We start from the raw sequence: 21,294 nt of genomic DNA on the forward strand, positions 1-21,294 counted from the left end.
TATGTATTTTGGCAGATCCTTTTCAATGATGATTTCCATCTAGAATTCCTGTAAACTTTTTTTTAGGTCAAAAGAGTAATATCCATTAAGGCTTTGTATGCTATTCTGGGAGAAATATGTTCACGCACATCATCTGGCCCACTAGCTTTAAAAGTGGCTAGAAGCCTGGTGCAGAATCCTTGGCATCCAGGACCACCCCCTTCCACACACACAGATAGACACATACGTGCACACACATCCTATAGCTTTTCCTGAGCCTGATGCAGGCCTTCTAGTCATTGATATTTAGTTTCTTGAGCCCATGTAAGAATTTCAGCGTTCTCCCCTACCAGCTATTGAAAAAGTTATATGCCTATGTGCCAAGTGGAGTGATAAGTATCCTCTCACTTTATCTTAATTGTTGCTATATATTGCCGTGTATTGGTCCTTTCTTTCCCAAATTTACAAATGAGTCAGTGAATTCAGTGTTCATGGATTTGAGTTCACCTAGCTCAATAACAGAGCTAGAATTTGAGCCTATGTCTGTCTTGTTTCTAAAATTCTTTTCTTCATTATGCGAACTTTACATTTGTCCCTCTAATCACAATCCCTCTGCATGAATGATATTTCTGCCTTTGTTGTTATCTGTGGCTTTTTATAGGGCACTATAAAATGAGAAGCACCATGAGAAAATCATAATACCTTGGAGTCATGTGGAAGTGACTTTGAGTTCTATTTATGACCTGACCGTCTCTGTTGTGTCTTTGTTGTTTGGTTGTGAATCCCATAGTGACATATTCAGATAGTGTATTTTTCAAATCTTGACTTTCTCTTTGGCTTATTTGTTTATTTTGTTTTCCATTTCTCTTCTCATTGTGTTTATGTTTGTTTTCCTCTATGTCCTTAAGCATATGGAGCATAATGTTAATATCTTTGCTAGTTCCATTATTTCTCAATCTGATTCATTAACTCATTATTCTCCTAAGTATGGGTCACATTTTCCTATTTCCTCATATGTACAGTAGTTTTTAATTGAATGCCAGACATTGTGATTTTATGTTTCATTGTGCTGGATTTTGATGTATTTCTTTTAAGAGTTTTGTATTTTGCTCTGCCAGGCAGTCATATATATATATATATATTTTTGGCAGTCATATTGATTGTGGATTAGTTTGGTTTTTTCCAGTCTTGTTCTTAAGCACTTTTGACAGGTCTAGAGCAGTCTTTACTTTAGGACTAATTTAGTTCCACATTTAAGAGTGGCTCTTTAAGGGCTCTTTATGGAATGCCCTATGTATTCTCCCATGTGCCTGATGGGAACCTGAATGATTGCTATATATTGCTATGTATTGGGCCTTTCTTTCCCAAATTTACAAATGAGTCAATGAATTCAGTGTTCATGGAATTCAGTGTTCATCAGCTCTGTGCTCTTTAGCCTAAAAGTCCATGATACTTACTTTCTTCTTCTGAAGATTATACTTGTTGTGCCTTGTAGGATTTCACCTAACATGTACACACATTAGTATCCACCAAAGGCTCAAGAGTACATCTCTGAAATTCTAGATAGTTCCACCCTTTTGGGTACTCTTCCCTGCAAATTCTAGCTGTGTCGGCTCTACAAACTCTGATCTCTCTTTCTTTAACTCAGATTGTCCAGGGAGGTTTCTTCTTCCGGCAGCCTAGTCTAGAAATTGCCTCCAAGCAGAAAGCCTCATTTGTTTCCCATCTCTCAGGGATCACAGTCTTCCACTGCCTATTATCCAGTGACTAAAAATCGTTGTTGCCTGTATTCTGTCTTGTTTTCTAGTTGTTTACAGTGGGAGGGTAATTCTTTACCCTGTTACTCCCTTATAAGCAGAAGTATAAGTCCATGTAGTTGGAAATGTTATTTAATTCTCTAAATCAAAGGTGTTTTTTTCTTTTCATTTTTTAAGTGGAGATAATAAGACCTACCTCTCAAGCATATTATAAACATTAGAATTTTATCTTTTAAAAATATATATATTCTTTTTCAGATATTTTCCATTATATGTTATTACAGGACATTGAGTATAGAGTTCCCTGTGGTATACATTAGATCCTTGTTGTTTACCTATTTTATATATAGTACTGTGTATGTATTAATCCCAAACTCCTAAAAAAAGATTAGAAATAATATTAATGTATTTTCTTAACAATGTACAACATTTGTATTTAATATGTCTTCATCTAAGCTTCCTTGTTTATACAGTGGGGGTAATAATAATACTTCATAGAGTAATTGTGTGGATTAAATGAATTAATATGATATTTGCAGTTTGCCTAGCACAATGCCTTGCACAAAGTAAGAGGTATAAGTGTTAGTTAAATAAATAATTTTGGACAGTTGTGGAGGTGTTGTTTACTACCAGAAAGGAAGTAATCTTACCATTAATCAACAGTGAACACACTTGGCATTCAGAGAAAATACAAACCATTTCTTAACCTTTCCCATTGAAATACTTTTCAGCCTGTAGCAACCATCTCAGATGGTTGTCCAGGGTGCCATCTCTTTCATTGGCCCCTTCATCTTCCCTTTGTCTAAACCTCTCTTCCCTACCCTGCCTAATTTCCTGGCTTACTCCTAGCCACATGATGAAATGTCCTCAAGATCATGCCTCATACTTGCCTTTTTAAAACTTTCATCTTTGAAGAGCTTTGGATACCTTTTACTGTTCATCTTAGAAAAGCTTAGGTCTTTTAATTTGTCAGAACATATATAGGACAAATTTTTCTCTTGTTATGTAGACCACTTCTCATAATTTTGATGTGTTATATAATGCTAAGAGAGTCTCTGTTACTTTACACTATTTTACCAAGAATCCTGCTGAGAGGGAGAGGAAGGAGGTAAAGCTTTTTGAGAAGTGTCTCATAGATAGTATATATTCAGTAAACAGTGGCTATTATTTGGATATTTCCATGTGAATGGATACACAAGTAACATTGTTATCTAACCAGGTATTCAAACTAGAGAAAATATGATCAGAGGGGTTTAGGAGGACTATACTGCTCCTGAACTTGATCATTTAGGTATAATCCAGACTCACCTGTTACCAATTCCACGGTCCAGTACTTCTACTACTCTCTTACTAATATCTTGGAATTATTTCATTGTCATTCAGTTGAATACCACCTGGCAAAGCCCCAACCCTGGGTGGACTGTGGACCTTCTCTGCTTCTGCTCAAAGCAAGGTAAATTGATGCCGTTATTAACTTAGGTTCACCAATGTACCCAACAAGGTGTAATAGTCAACTAATAGGATGTGTGTATGTACACAGAGGCATAAGGAGGCTGGCAGATCCAAAATCTGCAGAGTGGGCTGGCAGTCATGAGACCTGGAGACAAGCTGATGATACATATCAAGTCACTGTGGAATTCCTTCTTGCTTGGAGGGGGGTCAATCTTTTGTTTTATTTTGTTTTATTCAGACCTCCAACTGATTGGATAAGGCCCATCCGCAGTATGGAGGACAGTCTGCTTTACTCAGAGTCCTTTGATTTAAATGTAAATATCATCCAGAAACCCCCTCATAGAAACATCCAGGATAATGTTTGACCAAATATCTGAATACTGTGGCCTAGCCAAGTTGACACACAAAATTTATTATCACACCAGGTCAATATTACTCTCCTACCCGATCAGCCATCTCTTCCTCACATTTTTTGCTATCACAGCCCTAAATCTTGTCCCTTCTCTTCAAACCTAGGACACTTCTCCCTCTTCTGTTGAATTAAAAACACTTATTCATCCAATTTTTATTGAATCCCTACTATTCCAAGCTAGGAATATAATGTGCTAGGCTGTGTGATTTCAATGTGAGCAAAACAAAGACTTGGCCACTGTCTTCTTAGGAGAGAGAGAAATTAATAAAATAGTCACAAATCTTATAGACTGTGATGAAAACAATGAATGGGGATATAAGAGGATGCAGAGAGGCACGTCAGTAGGTGAAGAGGGGTTGGAGACAAGAAGGGCTTTGAGGGCAGAGGAAACAGCATGTGCCAAGGCAAATGCTGATCTCAAAGATGGCCCTTCAAGTGATCTAACCGCCTACTTCACCAAGAAAATAAATAGAAACCATCAGAATGAAACTCTCAACTTCCTCATCCGCACCTGCACACCAACCTGCATCAATGCCTATTCTTTCCTCTTTCCTTCCTGCTAAAGACCAAGCCTGCCATGAGTTCCCCCCCGCCCTCTGTCTCTCTCTCTCTCTCTCTCTCCTGGCTTCTTGCAGCCAATGGGTAGTCTTTCTCACCTTAAATCAAAATTTATAAACTAACGGGACCTTTCAAGATTGAACATCCTACTCCTGCTTCCACTCTATTTTTCTCCTCCCTGGAGTGATCAAATTTTTGTTGGCATTGCCTACATTGTTTTTCCATTTCTTCTTAAAAGCGTTGAAATCTGGCTTCTACCGAGACTACCCTGTTGAAAATTCTGTTTATCAGAGTCACTAATGACTTCCATGGCATTAACTGCAACATATGCTTTCAAGTACTTTATTTTGCTTATCCAGTCAGCAGCACTGGACACTGTTAGACTACCCTTTTTTCCTGAAAAATGGTTTTCCTTCTACTGATCTAGGCGCTCTTTATTTCCCTTGTGGTGTCCTCTTCTACTCATTCCTTAAGTACTGGTGATCCTCAGGGTTGATCTTCAGGCTGCTTGCTCTTTTCATTCTGTATACAGAAGTTGTATAACAAAGAGGTGAATAAATGGAAAGAAAAGATGCTCCCAACTGATCTTATTCTGATCTACTTCTGTTTTATATTGTGCTACATAATTTGATTATATTTCACTGTTTCTCCCTTCTCACCCTTCCTAATCAATCCAGTTAAACCACATTCCAATAATCTTTATCTCTGGCTCAGTGAACAGGTCTAAAGCAGTAATAGGAAGATAATAAGCAATCAATAAAAATGTGTTGAATGAATTAGTATCATGAGGACCAGGAAATGTTGTGTAAGTGCTTCTAGAGCATGCACCCACTCGGTCCTTCTTTCTTTGGATTAATCAACATTTACTGAAAAACCATTGATGGAAGATAGGCTTCATCTTATTTCCAGCTGTGATTGATTAATAGGGGTCTGCTTGGAGAGCTATGTTGAGAGCAGTTACCTAGGGATCAGTGTGAAAGAGTGCTGTAATCTATTGATATTAATACTGTTGTGCCTAATACAAATAACATACTACTATTAATTGAGCACAGACCATGTGATAAGCACATTAATTGGATTATCTCAGTTAGATCTCACAACAGCTCCATGGGATACCATGACTTTACATTAATGTAACTGAGACACAGAAATGTTAAAACTTGCCCAAGACCAACCAGCAAACAAATGATAGAGTTGGGATTTAAATCTAATATATCACACTTTAGATTCCATGGGCTTAAGCATCATGCTATATATATTCATAATGGGGAGTGGTGGCCTTTTTTCCCCTGAATTTTTGCCATTCTTGGCCTAAATTAAACTATGAAGAGGGGAAGAAAGAATAGTATAGGTGATGATAGTATGTAAAAAGAAGGATACTCTGCCCTATGAGGCCTCAGTTACCACATCTCAAAAATGGGTTATTTCACTTAAAAAAATACACACAACACAAACTTTTTTTTCCTTTTGATATCTCAAAAGTTGCCAATACAGAGGAGAGAACCTTAGTTTTGGAATTATTTCAGAGTAAGTTGCCAATCTGATGCTCTAATACTCTCAAATACTTTAATGTGTACTTCCTACAAACAAGAACATTTCTCCCATATAACCACAATACCATCATCAAAACTGAGAAATCAACATTGTTACATTAGTACCATATAATACTCAGCCTTCATATTTAGATTTGTACAGATGTACTAATAATATTGTTAATTGCAAATGGACAGTGTTCAGAATCACGCTCTGTATTGAGTTGGCATATCCTTTAGTCTCGCTGAGCATCCAGCAACTCACCAATTCAGGTTTTCCCACCCAGCACTGGTTCCCACAGTGGTTTCCTCTTCTGAGTCTCTGCTCCAGTAAACTCTTACTCCCTGTATTCTCCTCTCTCTCTCTCTCTCTGTCTCTGAATTGTAGGACAGAAGTTTGCCCTGTGTCTTCCCCTCTTTTATGGATCCTAAAAGAGTTATTGATTTCTTGGTCTGTTCAACTTTTTACTTGTTAAGACAGAGTGACTACTTCCATGCTCCTTACACACAGAACTGGAAACTGGAAGTCCCTTTAGTCTCTTTTATTCTGAAACAGTTCTTTGGTCTTTTGTTGACTTTCACAACCTTGAAATATTCAGGGCAGTTGTTTTGTAGAATGTTCCTCATTTGGGTTTAAGTAATGGTGCTTCGTGATTAAAGTTATTTACACTTGGCAGTAAGAGCACAAAAGAGATGGTTGTGTTTTTTGAGTTGCATCTTATCTTGTCATCCATGATTTCAGTTTGTCCCATTTTGAGGTTCACTTTGATCCCTTGAATGAGGTTATGGCTGCTGGGCTTTTCCACTGTAAAGTTACTCTTTCACTCTTTAAAACTAATTAAGTTATTTAGGTAATTATGTGAGGTAATAGATATATTAATTAGCTTGACTATAGTAGTCATTTCATGATGCACATGTATATCAAAACATCACATTGTATACCTTAAATATATACAACTTGTACAAATAAATAACAAAATTTTACTTTGAAACTTTGTCCATAAGAAACTTTGCTCTCCTCACCCAACTCAGGCTGTGACTCTTCACAGCAGCTGCCCATCCCACCCACTGCAGATACTCTACTCATTCTTCTCAGGCTCCAATGTCTCATGCCAGGTTATCTCTTCATGTGGGTGCTTGACCCATCCTCTTTGAACTCTGGCATCCTACCATGGGATCTGGACCACCATGAGTCCCTGCCCCTTCCAGCACAATGCTTACTTTTTCCTACCCATCTTTTGGCTTTAGAACTAGTTTTTCAGGAAGGGAAAGGGAAGCAGAGATTACATACTATTTAAGATCACTTCCAACTCCAGCATTCTGTGATAGATAAATTAGTATGGTTAATTTAATTTGCAAGTTTATGCTTAGAAAATGGGGATAGAGGTTTGTTGAAATCATTGGGACAAATGACCATGCCTGAAATAATCACTGAGGCCGGGTCAAAGTGGGTATTTTGGACTAGGGCTGGATGTATCACACTGAGGAGTCTGGCCAGAAGCACAAGATCCAAGAGTAGGCAGAGAAGTCAGGATATGTTTACCTATAACCCCCAGAGAAGAGAGCAGTGATGACAGTGGATATCCAGAAAGCAGTAAATGTCCATTAGAGTAATCAAAGCAAAAAAGAAAAATATTTAACACTAACCAGTAAGTATCTTAGTATGAGTTAGAGTGATTAGTAAGCTTATGCATTATGGGAACAATTCAGTTGGTCAAAGCAATAACATGTTGACTACACATTATTAGACTACTAGATGCCATGAACGTTTTGATTTCTTTTGCTAATGGTGCAAGCTGATTCCAGACTATAAGTAATTGATCTTATACTGCCATCCTTTGGTTGAGTTTTAAATGCCTTCCATACTAACAAACTATTTTGGCATATTTTTAGCACACAGAGGTAATCAGGATTCTAATTACAGCACTAATTTTTTTAGATTAATAGTAAATAAATTATGGGAAAAGTGAAGAAATAGAAATATACTTTCAGCTAATAAACTTAGAAGTCACTGACAAAGCCCATTTTTGTCACAACTAAACTCGCCAATTATAGCATGAAAGTGTCATATGCAATACATAATTGAATGGGCACAGTTGTGTTCCAGTAAAACTTTATTTATGAAAACGGGTAGTGAACTGGATTTGGCTCATGGGTTGTAGTTTGCTAACTTCCGATTTAGATCATTAATGTTGAGAGAACTTTCACTTCCAGACATGCTGAGAGACTAGATTCACCCTCCCACTTTAAACAACTAAAATATGAAAGAAAACATATTAAACAATAGGTTTCAGACATTGGGTAACAGGAAGCATAGGATAATGATCCTTGAGAAAAAGAAACTAAATATAGTTAGCCCTATTATTGCTCCTGCTTACTGTGTGGAGAAAATTTCTAGGAGCACAAGGAGGAGGAGGAAACCCAAACATCAGTGATCTCACTGAGTTGATAGTCAAAGTTTGGAGTTCAGAGAGGTAGTTAGATATTGCAGGGCAAAATATTAGAGAGAAAAGAGATAGAGACAAATACTGAGATATAAAGATACAGAGATCTGTAGAAGGGACTGCTGGAGTCTGTAGCTAATTTGTGATGTGTGAATTAACCAAGACTGGGGAAAAAGACCCAGAAAGGAACAGGCCAGCTATCCCCAGGGCTGACACAGGGCTGGGAATATTTCATTTTCTACTGACCAAATTGCAAAGACTTCCTAATACAGGGAACATTGAGGAGAGTCCTTACAAGGGTATTCTCTTGGTAGTGGAATAACATTGCCCTAGACTATAAAGTCTGATCCATCCACCCTAGCAAAGCTTAAAAGCAAGGCCCCAAGAAATCAAACAGATTCCAAGTAAATTAACTATGTCTTAAACAAAGCCCAACCATATATATAGGACTTAGCAAATTCAGTACCCAGTAAAGTAAAACTTAGAATGTTCAGAATCCAACCAAAAGCTACCAGGCATGCAAAGAAGCAAGAAAATAGGACCCATAAGCAGTAGAAAAAATAATCAAGAAACCAGACCCAGAAATGACACAGATAGAATTAGCAGACAAGGAGGTTAAAAGGCCTATTATAAAAATACCCCATAAGCTCAAGAAGGTAGAAGAAAAGATGAACATAATGAAGGAAGAAATGAAAGATGTCAGAAAGGAACAAATTGAACTTCTAGAGATGAAAAATGTAATACCTAGAATGATAAATATATTGGGTGGGATTAACATTAGATAAGATATTAGGATATAAGATAAGATATGAGATATTATTCAATCAACTTGAAGATATAGCCGTAGAACTATCAAAAATAAAAGAGAAAAAGACTAAAATAAATGAACAAAACATCAGTGGCCTGTGTGAAAATATTGAATGGTCCTGACATATCTACAATAGAGTCCCAGAAAAAGATGAAAAATGTTGGAAAAAATAATGTCTGAAACTTTTCTGATTCTGATGAAAATTATAAAAACACAGATTCAAGAAACTCCTAGTAGAAGATACAGGAAGAAAATCACACCAAGGCATATCATAATCAAATTGCTGAAAAATGATGATAGAAAAATTTTAAAAGCTGTCAGAGAAAAAGGAGACACATTATGCACAAGGGGATAAAATTAAGAATGACAGCAGTCTTCCCTTCAGAAATCATGTAAGCCGAAAGACAGGAGGAAAATAACACCAGACAGAAATTTAGATCTACAAAAAAAGAATGAAGACCACCAGTAGCTATGTGGTAAATATATGATGATGGTAGATATGGTTGGTTAAATGGTAACTATGTGAATAAATATAGAAGACAGATTTCCAGAATCTCTTTACAATATAATTGACTATTTAAAAGACAAATATAATATCAATGCATTAGAGGTTTAAAATATGTGAAAATGTCTGACAACAATAGTACAAGAATGAAAGGGAAAAGATAGAAATATGTTGTTGTAATATCCTTACAATATACTTTGTGTTATATAATATTGTTTGAAAGTAAACTGTAATATGCTAAATAAAAATATATACTTTAAACCCTAGAGAAGCTATTATAAAAATAAAACAAAATGGTGTAGCTAATAAACTCATGGTAGAAATAAAGTGGAATTACTTTTTAAAAATAAATCTAAAAGAAGGAAAAAAGAACATGCAGGCAATTAGAAAACAAATAGCAAAATGGTAGATGTAAACCCAGACATATTGATAATCACATTAAATGGAAATGGCCCAAACACTCTAATAAAAAGCAAAGATTGTTAGATTGGATAAAAAGCAAGGTCCAACTATATGCCATATGGAAGAAACTCACTTTCAATATGAAAAAACCATGTATAGGTTAAAAGTAAAAAGATACAACAAGATACACCTTGCAAACACTAATCAAAAGAAAGCATGAGTATATAATATGAGACAAAGTTGATTTCAGAATAAGGAATATTACCAGGGACAAAGAGGGACATTTCAAAATAAAAGAGTCAATTCATCAAGTGGACAGTGATGTGATGTACCTAACAGCAAGAGTTTAAAGATATATGAAGCAAAAACTGATAGAACTGAAAAGGAGATAGACAAATCCAAAATTATAGTTGGAGATTTCAAGGCATCTCTCTTGATAGTTGGTAGAACAAATGATAGAAAGAGCATAGAAAATGTCAACAACGCTATCAACCAAGTTGACCTAATTACAATTTATAGAGCAGTTCAGCCAACAAAAGCAGAAAATAATTCTTTTGAGTTCACATGGTACAAGTCACCAAGATATAACATATTCTGAGCCATAAAATAAGTCTCAATAAATTTAAATTTCTTTGACTACAACAGATTCAAATTAGAAATCAATAACAATGATATCTGGAAAATCCTCCAGCATTTGGAAATCAACACAATTTTACATTATTATAGTCAATTGGATGAAAATGATGTGAAAGTCTTGATTGCAGATTAGAGATTGTTCTCATTTATCCTTACAGTGTTTTCCTGAAGTTCTGCATTAAAGATTTATAGATATATGTTGAGATCAGGTCAAAAATCTGTTGTCTAGATAGAGAATCAGAATGTTATCAAAACAGATGTTATTCCTTTTGTATAATATAAATAACCATAGGTCTTTGTTGAGAGAGAGAGAGAAACAGAGACACAGATAGAGAAAGAAGGGGCAGAGAAGGAAGAGGAGAAGAAGGAGGAGAAAGAGGAGAAGAGGGAGAAGAAGAAATTTCAAAAACACTAGTGGAGTTGCTGCCACATTAAAAATTATTCAGATATAGTGAGATCAGACCCTTCCAGATACCCAGAACAACTCAGCTTATCTTCAAAAGAGCCACAAGAAGATAAAAATGTTGAACTTTTAATTCCTATCTTCTGTTCTATCTGTAAAAATATTTTACCATAACTATCTGTGAATCCCCAGGAAGAATGTGACTGATGAAGTCATTTGTTAAGTGGAAGTAAAATAATATGTATTAGTTATTTATCATAGTTTAGACACCATACTAGATTTTTATTTATAATCTTATTATCTGCTGATCCTCAAAAATGTTTATAAATTAGAGATGAAAACACTGAGTAAGAAAGGAATTAAGTAACTTGCACAAAGTTACACAGCCAGCAGATGGTAGAGAGAATATTCCATTCCAGGTCTTTGTGATCAAAATCCAAATTCCGTAATTCCGATGATAATATATAACAGATTTCCTTCTTTTTCCCTAGCCTTTTCTTAAGCAATTGGCTTCTCTAGCAGCCAGTGGGAAAGAACAGAGCCCTTAGTTCACTGAATCACTTTATAAAGTTACTGGTTGCCCTAGGAGATGTGAAAACATGAAAGAAGTATTTGTCATTCTGATGGACACCATGGTCCCAAGCAGAGGAACACTATGTACAGATGTCAAATAACCAGTAAGTCTAGTGGAATTACTAGGTAATTTTTGATCCTGTGAAAAGTTTAAAAACTTTTCAAAGAGGACATGCTTTACAGAACAATATCCAATACAAGCTGTGCATAGCTTAGATGTTAAGTTTGTAGTCATGGGCCCAAGGTTTAACATGACATAACCTACCTTTGAACAGAGTTAATACTCTGTCCAATTTGGTGTGAAGTTTTCTTTTCTTTCCAACTCCCACTCCCTGACATCAGTTTAAAGCCTATTTACCTTGTTAGCTCAGATAAGAGATTTCTGTAATTTGACTCTCATGGACCTGGATCTGAAAGTTCAAATTCCACAGCACCCAAAATGTTAGAAATCTTTTGATCGATGTAGTTGAACTTTTGTACAGGAAAAGATTCCTCCATGGAGCATGTTGACTCAGTTTATTTCAGCTTATTAATACCAGACCGACTAAGTGACACCATCATATAGCTGAGCTGGTAGATAATGAGACCACACATGTTTACAGTCTCTTTTCAACACTTGTGATCTCACCCAACTACCTGCAGAGAAATGGTCAAATATAAGTTGTAACATCTTGTATTACTTTGTGGTAGAGCACATCGTCACTCCAAGTCAACACAGGTTTATTAAGCTCCTATTATAGTTGTATAGACAGTAAAAAAGATGAGTGTTTATTCCACTCTATTAAGAGGTTTTAGTGTTGGAAGGTTGTAAGACAGGTAAGTAAATAACCATATATAAGGCAGACCAAGAAAAGTGGCTTAAAAGGTGCAAAGTGCTGTGAGGATCCAGAGAAGAGATTAAAGCTCCTTGGGGAGAGATCTAGGCCCTAAAGGAGAAGTTGTCCTTAGTCCTTGGACAGACAGGTACTGGGAGTGAAGGAGGCAACAAGTGATGTTTCAGAGAGAGAAAATATCATTAATACACACACACACACACACACAAGTCTAGCTATATTAAGGGAATAGTGCATCATTAACTTTATTTGGAATTCAGGTTCCCTCATACTACATTTTGAGCAATCTTATCTAAGATCGGAAAGGTTGATTGGGGGTTTATTCTGGAGGACTTAGATATGGAACTGGGAATTTGTAATTCAAGAAGCATTACTGATGTAAACTAGTCACATTGATTTACCATAGTTATTGGTACCCTAGGGAATATAGACTAACCAACTGCTCCCAAACTCTTTTCACGTATAATTTTTATCATTTATAATGGTTACATAGCATTTCATTATGTGGACTTACCAACATTTATTTAACCATTCTCCTATTGTTGGACCTATAGGCTGTCTCTAATATTCTGCAATTGCAATAATTTTTTAATGACCTTCTTTTGCTAATATTTTCCCTTTTATATTACTTCCATAGGCTAGAATCTTAGATGTTAAACCGCTTGGATAAGACACAAAACAATTTAAGATTGCTGATACATAATCTTAAGATTAATTTGCTCAAGGATTTGTGCAAATTTACAGTTCTACTTGAGGTTTTAAATTTAGTAGTGTTAAAAAGGTCTCCTTTTTAACACTACTAAAAGGTCTCCTTTTTAACACTACTAAAATGTGTTTAAAATGGAGTTACTTGTGCCAAGCCCCATGTCAGTAAACCAAGACTTAATATTTAATTTAATTGCCGTTTCAACAGCCCAGGAATGTAACCTTTAACCAGCCAACCTAGAATTACCTGGTTAGCGCTAGTGAGGTAATCTGCCGTATAGGCCCCTCCATTCCCCTTAGGAAGGCAACCTTGCCTGAGACAATACATTTTTTGCTAATAATTTTCTTTTTTCTGCCCCCTTTCTACCTTTAAAAACCTTTCCTAAAAAAAAAAAAAAAAAAAAACCTTTCCTTTTCTACAGCTTGGTGGAGCCAGTTTGACCTTTAATTTTACTCAAATTTTTGTTATTTAATTTTTGCCCCTGAGTGCCTTACAGGTGTTTCTAAGCCTCTGATACATATAACTCCATGAAACACTACTACTTTAAGAAGAAACATTTACTCTCAATAAAAGAACTTTAATAAGCTTGATCAAATGACTAAATATTTAGAAAGCGTATTGTGTTGAGTGAAACTTTGTGTGTCATAAATAATGAGAGTAATAGAAGATCATTTTGGATGACTGGTCTGTAATTGCCTCAAGGAACACATACAAAGAAAACAAATTCTTCTGATTACTTCCTCAAACAGCCAACACAATGGGGAGGAAATATCCCATGAACAGTATGAAAAGGGAACCAGAAAGCCTAACATGTAAACTTTGAGAAATGACAGCATTAGAAACAAAACTGCAAAAGAGATCCCCTTCCAGAATAATCTGAGATGCACGAAAGACATATAGTCACTAGAGTTGGAGCCTTATCAAGTCTGTACAGAGGTGAGTGGAGTATTTGACCTTCACCATGATTAACAAGCCTTTCTTTGACATTGTGCTGGTGCTGTTGGCTTCTTCCTCTGTCTGCTCCCGAGAGCTGAAACTGGTTCTTTTCCAACAAAAGAGAGTGAACAGAGAGAGTTTAAAACTCTTGAATAAATTGCAGACCTCTTCAATTCAGCAGTGTCTACCACACAGGAAAAACTTCCTGCTTCCCCAGAAGTCTGTGAATCCTCACCAGTACCAGAAAGGACAAGCACTGACCATTCTTCATGAGATGCTTCAGCAGATCTTCAACCTCTTCAGGGCAATTATTTCTCTGAATGGTTGGGAGGAAAGCCACATGGAGAAGCTCCTCATTGAACTTCATCAACAGCTGAAATACCTAGAAGCGCTCATGAGATGGCAAGCACAGCAGAAAAGAGACACCTTGGGCAGTGAGAACCTTAGATTACAGGTTAAAATATATTTCCAAAGGATACGTGATTACCTGGAAAACCAGGACTATAGCACCTGTGCCTGGACCATTGTCCAAGTAGAAATCAACCGATGTCTGTTCTTTGTGTTCCAACTCACAGGAAAGCTGAGCAAACAAGGAATGGAAACTTGAACCATGTGGAGGAAGAGCCAACGGCAGGCTTTAAAAGCATAGGGTAGGTGGAGGGGTGGTAGGATTTCTCCAGACACTATTATTTCTTTTTGTTTTAAAATGGTAGTATTGCTTTGGTTTTGTGTGTATATATATATATAGTTTAATTTTGTTTTATATTTTTATATATAAATATATATATTATTTAATTTTGTTTATATATATATATATATATATAGGTCTGTGCTTTAAGATGATGCACATTGACTACAAGTGTTTTTATTTTGTAATGTCACTTTGTATTTTCTATCCATCTGAAATTTTTATGAGTTGAAGTGAGCCATTAATATTTCATAATTGTTCTTCAAATGGGTATATTTTCATAAAAGTTGGCCAAGTAGATATAATGATATATGTCTCCACTATAATACTTTCCTTATCATAGAATATCCATCCCAGTGATTTCTTTATTTGCCAGAAATTGGTAGGAGCAATGAGAAATACTAGGAATAATTTGTATTGCAAGATCTGAAAATATCATCACACACTGAATATTTGTTACAGGTGACACAATAGAAGTAAAGCCAAAGGACATGAGCAAGCAGTTTGCAGAGGAAACCATAAATGCATGAAAAGAGGTTCAACCTCATGCACAATAATAAAAAGTAGAAATTAAAAGTGACTAACGTGCCATTTATAACCTATCAGATAGATGAAACTGCCGAGTTCAGTTTTAAAAACACTCTTATGGAGACTTTGGGGAGGGATGCTCTTATAATTTGCCAGAGTCCTGGAAATTGACACGATCACTGTGGAGGCAAGTTGGTGAAATCTATTAAAATTACAGATGCATATAGTCTTTTATCCATCAAGTGCAGGTCTGAAATGTGTCCTATAAAAATACTTGCATCCATGTGAAATGACTTACATACAGTATTATTCATTGCAATGTTATATATAATATCAAAAGACAGAAAATCACCCAGATCCTTCGATTAGAGATAGTTAAGTCATATTCACACAAAGGAAAACTATTCAGCTGGAGGAAAGAATTGGGTGCTCTTCCTATACTGAAAAAAAAAAAAAGCAAGATGCAGACTGTATATATAAAATGCTACATTTGAGATTAAAATGTAAAACACATTTTATATTTGACCTTACTTAGGTATGACTAAATAAAGAATATACAAGGAATAAATTACAGTGATGATAACCTGTATTTGGTGGAGTGGGGTAGGGAGAGAAACTAAGGGAGGAGAACAGGGTGGAAGAGGATTTACAGCATATTTTTGTATTTTAATTTTTAGCCATTTGAATGTTACAAATTAAAATAATAAAATATATCTAACAAGTCGCAGTAATCAGAAATATACATGGAGGAGTCTTGTTGGTGAAAGGAAGTGTTTGGTGAAGGTTAGAAGAAACAGGACTGAGCCAGCCTGCCCTTGGGGTGGCCCGGAGGAGGGCTAGACGGGAGGAGAGCTGGATAGAAGGGTGCTCATGCCAAACAAGAGATGCTGGTGATGAAGGGATTCCAGCTCTTCCACCCAGGAGCTCCCCAAAATCGTCATGGAACAAATGTGAGGCCAGAGAAACTGAAGGTCACTGAGGCTTGTTAACTTTCCCACAGTCACAGCAACTTTTGCCCAACGTGAGAAGCATAGCTGTGGCCCCAAAATCTGGTGCTCATTCTACTACTTTATGTCATGTTCTGCTTCAGATTCATTGTATAATTCTAGTTAAAAGTTATCACTGGCTGTAAAAGCTTGCTGAGGAACATATTCCATTTCAGTTTAATTAATGTAAGTATATTAACTATTGACCAGTGCTTCCAGATTTGGATTGAAAGGAACGAGGAGGAACCGAATAGGATCCTGAGACTGAGGCGGGGTCAGCTGCAGTAGTGAAAGAGGGTGAGGAAGCAGAGGCTGGGCAGTCAGGAGGAAGTCTTTGTTGGCTTCACATTTTCAGCCCACGGGTTGACCTGCTTACCTTCACGTTCACGCAGAGGTAGGGAAGTAGAGAAAGGAGAAGTATTTATCACACTCAGCTGTGTTTACAGGTTATTTGCTTCTCATGTCTTCAATTTTTGTTGTTTTCTTTAAACCAGGAACCTTTCAGAACCAAATCCATCATTTAGCATGTTATTCAGTTCTCTAGTTAATCTCGCAAGGTAATTTCTGTTATTCTTTCCTCAGGTGAGGAGAACAAGACTTTAAAAGTCAAGTACGTAACTTGCTCAAAGTAACGCAGCAAGCCACAGAGCTAGCAAATGCCAGAGCAAAATTTCCTCCCAAGTCTGTGCGCCTTGAAAGCCTGCGTTGTATTCTAGTCACCACAAACCTGAACGGCATTGTGCAATATCACTGGGAAATATAATGATGACAGTCATGATAATAATTTGCTCCTGGCTTTCCTTATTCAAGTTCGCGTACTCTCACAGTCTTGAATTACAGAAAGGATATTTTCTCTCCCGGACATTTTTTTCTTCAGAACTAAGGTAAACAGAATGGAGAAGCTGCCAAGTGGAAACTTACAGCAGATGATAATCATATTTAGAAGTTAGAACCAATACTTTACATGCTAATGTTTCCCCAAACATTTAGCTTAAGTTGACATCCTGCTGTATAACTGTTTTAACTGCATAATACAAACTAAAAATTGCTTGCTTTTAAATATATGTACTCTTTTAAAACTTTAAAACCAGAGTTCTAAGCTTGGAGATATTGAGGAAGAGGAATACTTTAAAAGACTAGATGCCCTGCTAGTAATGCATGGGTGAGCTCAGAGTAAAGGCAAGTTCATTTGTACTTGCAGGCTGAGTCATCTGAATTATCATTGTTACATCTGCATGTCCTGAGCTAAATAGATTACTAAATCAAAAAAACGAGTTACTAAATAACAAGTACAGTATCGTATTTTTTCCAAATAAAATATGCATGAAAAATGTCTGAAAAGAAATGCATTGAAATATTCACAGTGGTGCCATCTGGGTGATAGAATTTCCATTCTCTTATACTTTTCAGATTAAATACTTCTGTTATGAATATGGATTCATTTTGGAACCAGGAAAAATAAAATAATTTTATTTTTGAAATTTAAGAAAAGAACAAATAGGGAATTCCCTGTCCGTCCAGTGGTAAGGACTCCACACTTCCACTGCAGGGGGCATGGGTTCAATCCCTGGTCTAAGATCCCACATGCCGCATGGGGTGGCCAGAATATAAATAAATACATAAATACAAATATTTTTCAAAAGAACAAATATGGCCTCTTGTAGACATTTGGCTTCGTATGCTTATCATGTGCAGTAAATTAAGCCCCACCTCCAGCACATCAGAGTCATCTGGAGGGCTTGTTAAAGCACAGATCACATGACTCCACACCCACTGTTTCTGATCTAATAGGTCTGTGGTGGGGACTAAGTCCCGCATTTCTAACAATTCCTAGATGAAGTTGATGCTGTTGATCTTGTGACTACACAGTATTAACCACATCCCTATTTCTTGATAACCAAGGTAGACTTTTAACAGATGAAGGCATGGTCTCCTTGAGGTTACTGATCTCATATTTTCCCATAGTACCTGGAGAGAAATGGGCATCCTATAGATAGGAGGTAGTTGGTAAGGATAGTTTTTTCTGTCACTGCCTTTTCACAGCAGCAGATTAAATGGCTTTTTTCCCTCTTAAAGAAGCTGTAATATTCCAGTTACACCCCATAACAATAACTGCTTTTTAAGGAAAATGATCCAAACCAAGTTTCTTTCTGTAAGAGTTTCTGTTTCTCATGCCTGTGGTTAAATGAAATCAAAACTACAACTCTAGGGGCTTCCCTGGTGGCGCAGTGGTTGAGAGTCCGTCTGCCGATGCAGGGGACGCGGGTTCTGCCCCAGTCCAGGAGGATCCCACATGCCGCAGAGCGGCTGGGCCCGTGAGCCATGGCCACTGAGCCTGCGCATCCAGAGCCTGTGCTCCGCAGCAGGAGAGGCCACAACAGTGAGAGGCCCGCGTACTGCAAAAAAACTACAACTATATAATTGATTGGAAAAAGAATATGTTGTGGACACAAAGGAAACCACACTTCTGAAAGATAGAGGATTCCCGGGTGAAAGATGACAGGTGATTCAATAATCTCTATTGAGACGTATAGATGTTTGGTAAATAAAGAGACTTGGGGTTCATTCCTGGAATTACTTTTGGCATTTAGCCCAAGTTTTCTCCCCTTTCCTGGGCTCTGCCTGTATTCAATGACTGGTCGATGTAGAGGTATAAAGACTCATACCCCTCACTCCACCTCAGAAGGGTCATCCCAGCTTCGGAGCTCCTCACTGTAATTGGCCAAGGCCACTTTGTGACTGCACTGCAACTCAACATTCTCTGTCTCAATCCTCCTGGCTTCTCTTCCCTTAAGTGTTGATCCCATAGTACTCCCTAGTAAACTCCTTGTATGGTAATTTTTGTCTCAAAGTCTGCTTTCTCAGCACCTGAACTCCAATGCATAGCATATAGAACTTCCCTTTAGGGCCATAGAAAACCCAGACTCACATTCTGTTTCTTTGGTCTGGTACATATCCTTTTTCTAATATGTGTTAATAGCTCATTCTTGCTATTTATGACTCACTTAAAAATTTTCCCTTCACTGAAAGCCCTTACAGTCAGATTTCTCTGAATCTATTTGTGCCCCTGCAGATCACAACTCTTACCATGTCACAAACTACATTGTACTATAATCAATTACTTCTCTTTCTTTCAGCTAAAGTGTGAACTACTTCACGGTAGGCAAATGACTTCTTAAGTCTTTACCTGAGCACATAACAGGGACAATCTAACTATTGAATGAATGAAGAAATTTTAAATGTATTAAAAAAAAAAGAAGGGATATGTCAGTACCATATTGTCACGGACAGCTGTATATGTGAGGAGACTCTGTCTAGAGGTGAGAAGGTCTTGTTTACCTGTGTCTGCCAAGGGGTAAATTTTTTTTGTTTTTCAGTTTCTCTACTTTTCCTGGATGGGATATTTGGATAAGCTATTTCTTGGAGTAAAAAGTGAAGTATCTATCTTTCTCTGATAAAAGAGTGGTTTTTAACCTTGTATATTAAGGGCATAATAAAATAATGTCATGATATGTAGGGCCGGAGCCTCTCTTCTGATTGTTCTGGTCTTCTTAGACAATCCTTTTCTGAATTCACCCTTCCTGGGCCTTTGATCCCTGTCAGCCTAGTGATGGTTAGTTGTGCTTTCAACTGCCAAGTAGTATAGAAACCACTGGTACCAACTTAAAATTTTTGTTCAGTTTATAGAAAGCTTAATATGTTGGAAAAATTATGAAGACAATACATGGAAATGGTGTAAATGGCTTAATTTTTCTTCACTGAAGGTGGAGATGTGTACCTCTTAGCAACAGTGGAGCAAGTTTGAATAGAACAAAAGGCAGGTTCCCTTGACCCATAAATCATGTAACTTTTTCTGTGTAAGAGAGCTAAGTGCACATTGTTTTAGTGAAATTTATTCCAAGTTAAGTTTCAGTATAAGCCTTGTGCTAAATAAGGCATAGATCCCTGGGGGAAATTTAATTATTCTAAATAACAGAGATTCATTTGGGTTCATGTCAGATGATCAAGGTTGTTATCAATCTGATCAAAACAGAGTTAGTTTGAGAGCATTAAGAACTGAATTCTAGCTGGTGTATTATTTCAATATAACAGACATTTTTTAAGTAACATCTCCTAATCTATTATCACTCCTTGGGAGGGAGGGACAAGTGGAGGAGAAAAAGGCTGGATGGAGCTGGGAAGGAAATAAGCATATTTCCAGAGCAGATTGTGCTATTACAGGAAAAATACCTTGAAGTCCCCACTTTTGTCTAGTAGAGGGGTAGGGGAAAGAGGACACACTTTCTGTGGGTGGGATAGTGTTCAGGAGCTGAAATAAATAAAATAACAGAAATGTCCCCCAAATGCCTCTAGCTAAGTGGATTTCTACCATGGATTGAAATTAGAAGGGCAAAGAGATGAGTTTGGACATATCAGGGATTCCGTTGTAGCATTCTACAGGGAAATTGTCTCAGAAGATACCAGATCAAGGGTCCCGGGGAAAAAGGATGTTAGAATTTCCATCAGTAGGTTCATGCTGTAAGTTCTAGGCACGAAGTTCACTGGAGCACTTGGGGTCATATCTGAGGCCTTGAACATCAAAAACCACATGTGGCATTATATACACGTGGGGTAGAGTGTAAGATTCCAGAGGAAAGATTTCTTCCCCAAAGCATTTCTCTCAGATTGTCATGTGTTGTCTTGTGCAACTAATGCCTGACATATTAAAAGTAAACAAAAAGTCAAATGAAAACAAAAAACACTAACTGTCCTTCTCTTTCACAGCATTCAGGGGTGTGGTTATAAGGGTTGGGCCACCGGAGATCCTAGTGTCAAACCCCATGGCTTTGTCAAAGCTGACCTTCTACTCCCAAGCAGAATTAGTGTGATTGGACCAGGTTGTGGTCCTCAGGAAGCTCCCTTGTCATCTCATGCAAATGGAACCCTGTGAGCCCAGTCTAAGACCCCTGACACAAGCCACACTGGTATGAATCCAAGGACAACACTAGTTAAGCTCAAGCTAGGCATCTTCAGTACATAAGGAAAAAATGTAAAATATAATTTATTATATAAATATATTTAGGCAATTCAGATGATGATATCATATCCTGAATAAACATTGAGTAAACTGTGAAACCCATACCTAGTAACGTAGTTTTGAAGAAATAGATACACCC

General features: G+C 37.0%; 1 protein-coding gene across 9 annotated transcripts in view; it reads left to right on the forward strand.

Annotated features, from left to right (window-relative positions):
• IFNE (interferon epsilon) overlaps nucleotides 1-21,294 on the forward strand; it is a 97,689-nt gene that overhangs the window by 46,224 nt on the left and 30,171 nt on the right. For 4 of the 9 annotated variants that reach the window (XR_012332479.1, XR_012332481.1, XR_012332480.1 and 1 more), the window contains exons 1-2: nucleotides 3,197-14,586; nucleotides 16,721-19,458. Coding sequence is in view for 2 of the 9 variants with exons in the window: in XM_033858024.2 (XP_033713915.1) it covers nucleotides 13,962-14,543 (582 nt within the window). In the remaining 7 variants the exon portion in view is untranslated. The other 5 variants (XR_012332483.1, XM_019934908.3, XR_012332484.1 and 2 more) reach the window with 4 other exon arrangements.

Source organism: Tursiops truncatus, chromosome 6 (assembly GCF_011762595.2).
Source record: "Tursiops truncatus isolate mTurTru1 chromosome 6, mTurTru1.mat.Y, whole genome shotgun sequence".
Lineage (NCBI taxonomy): Eukaryota > Metazoa > Chordata > Mammalia > Artiodactyla > Delphinidae > Tursiops > Tursiops truncatus.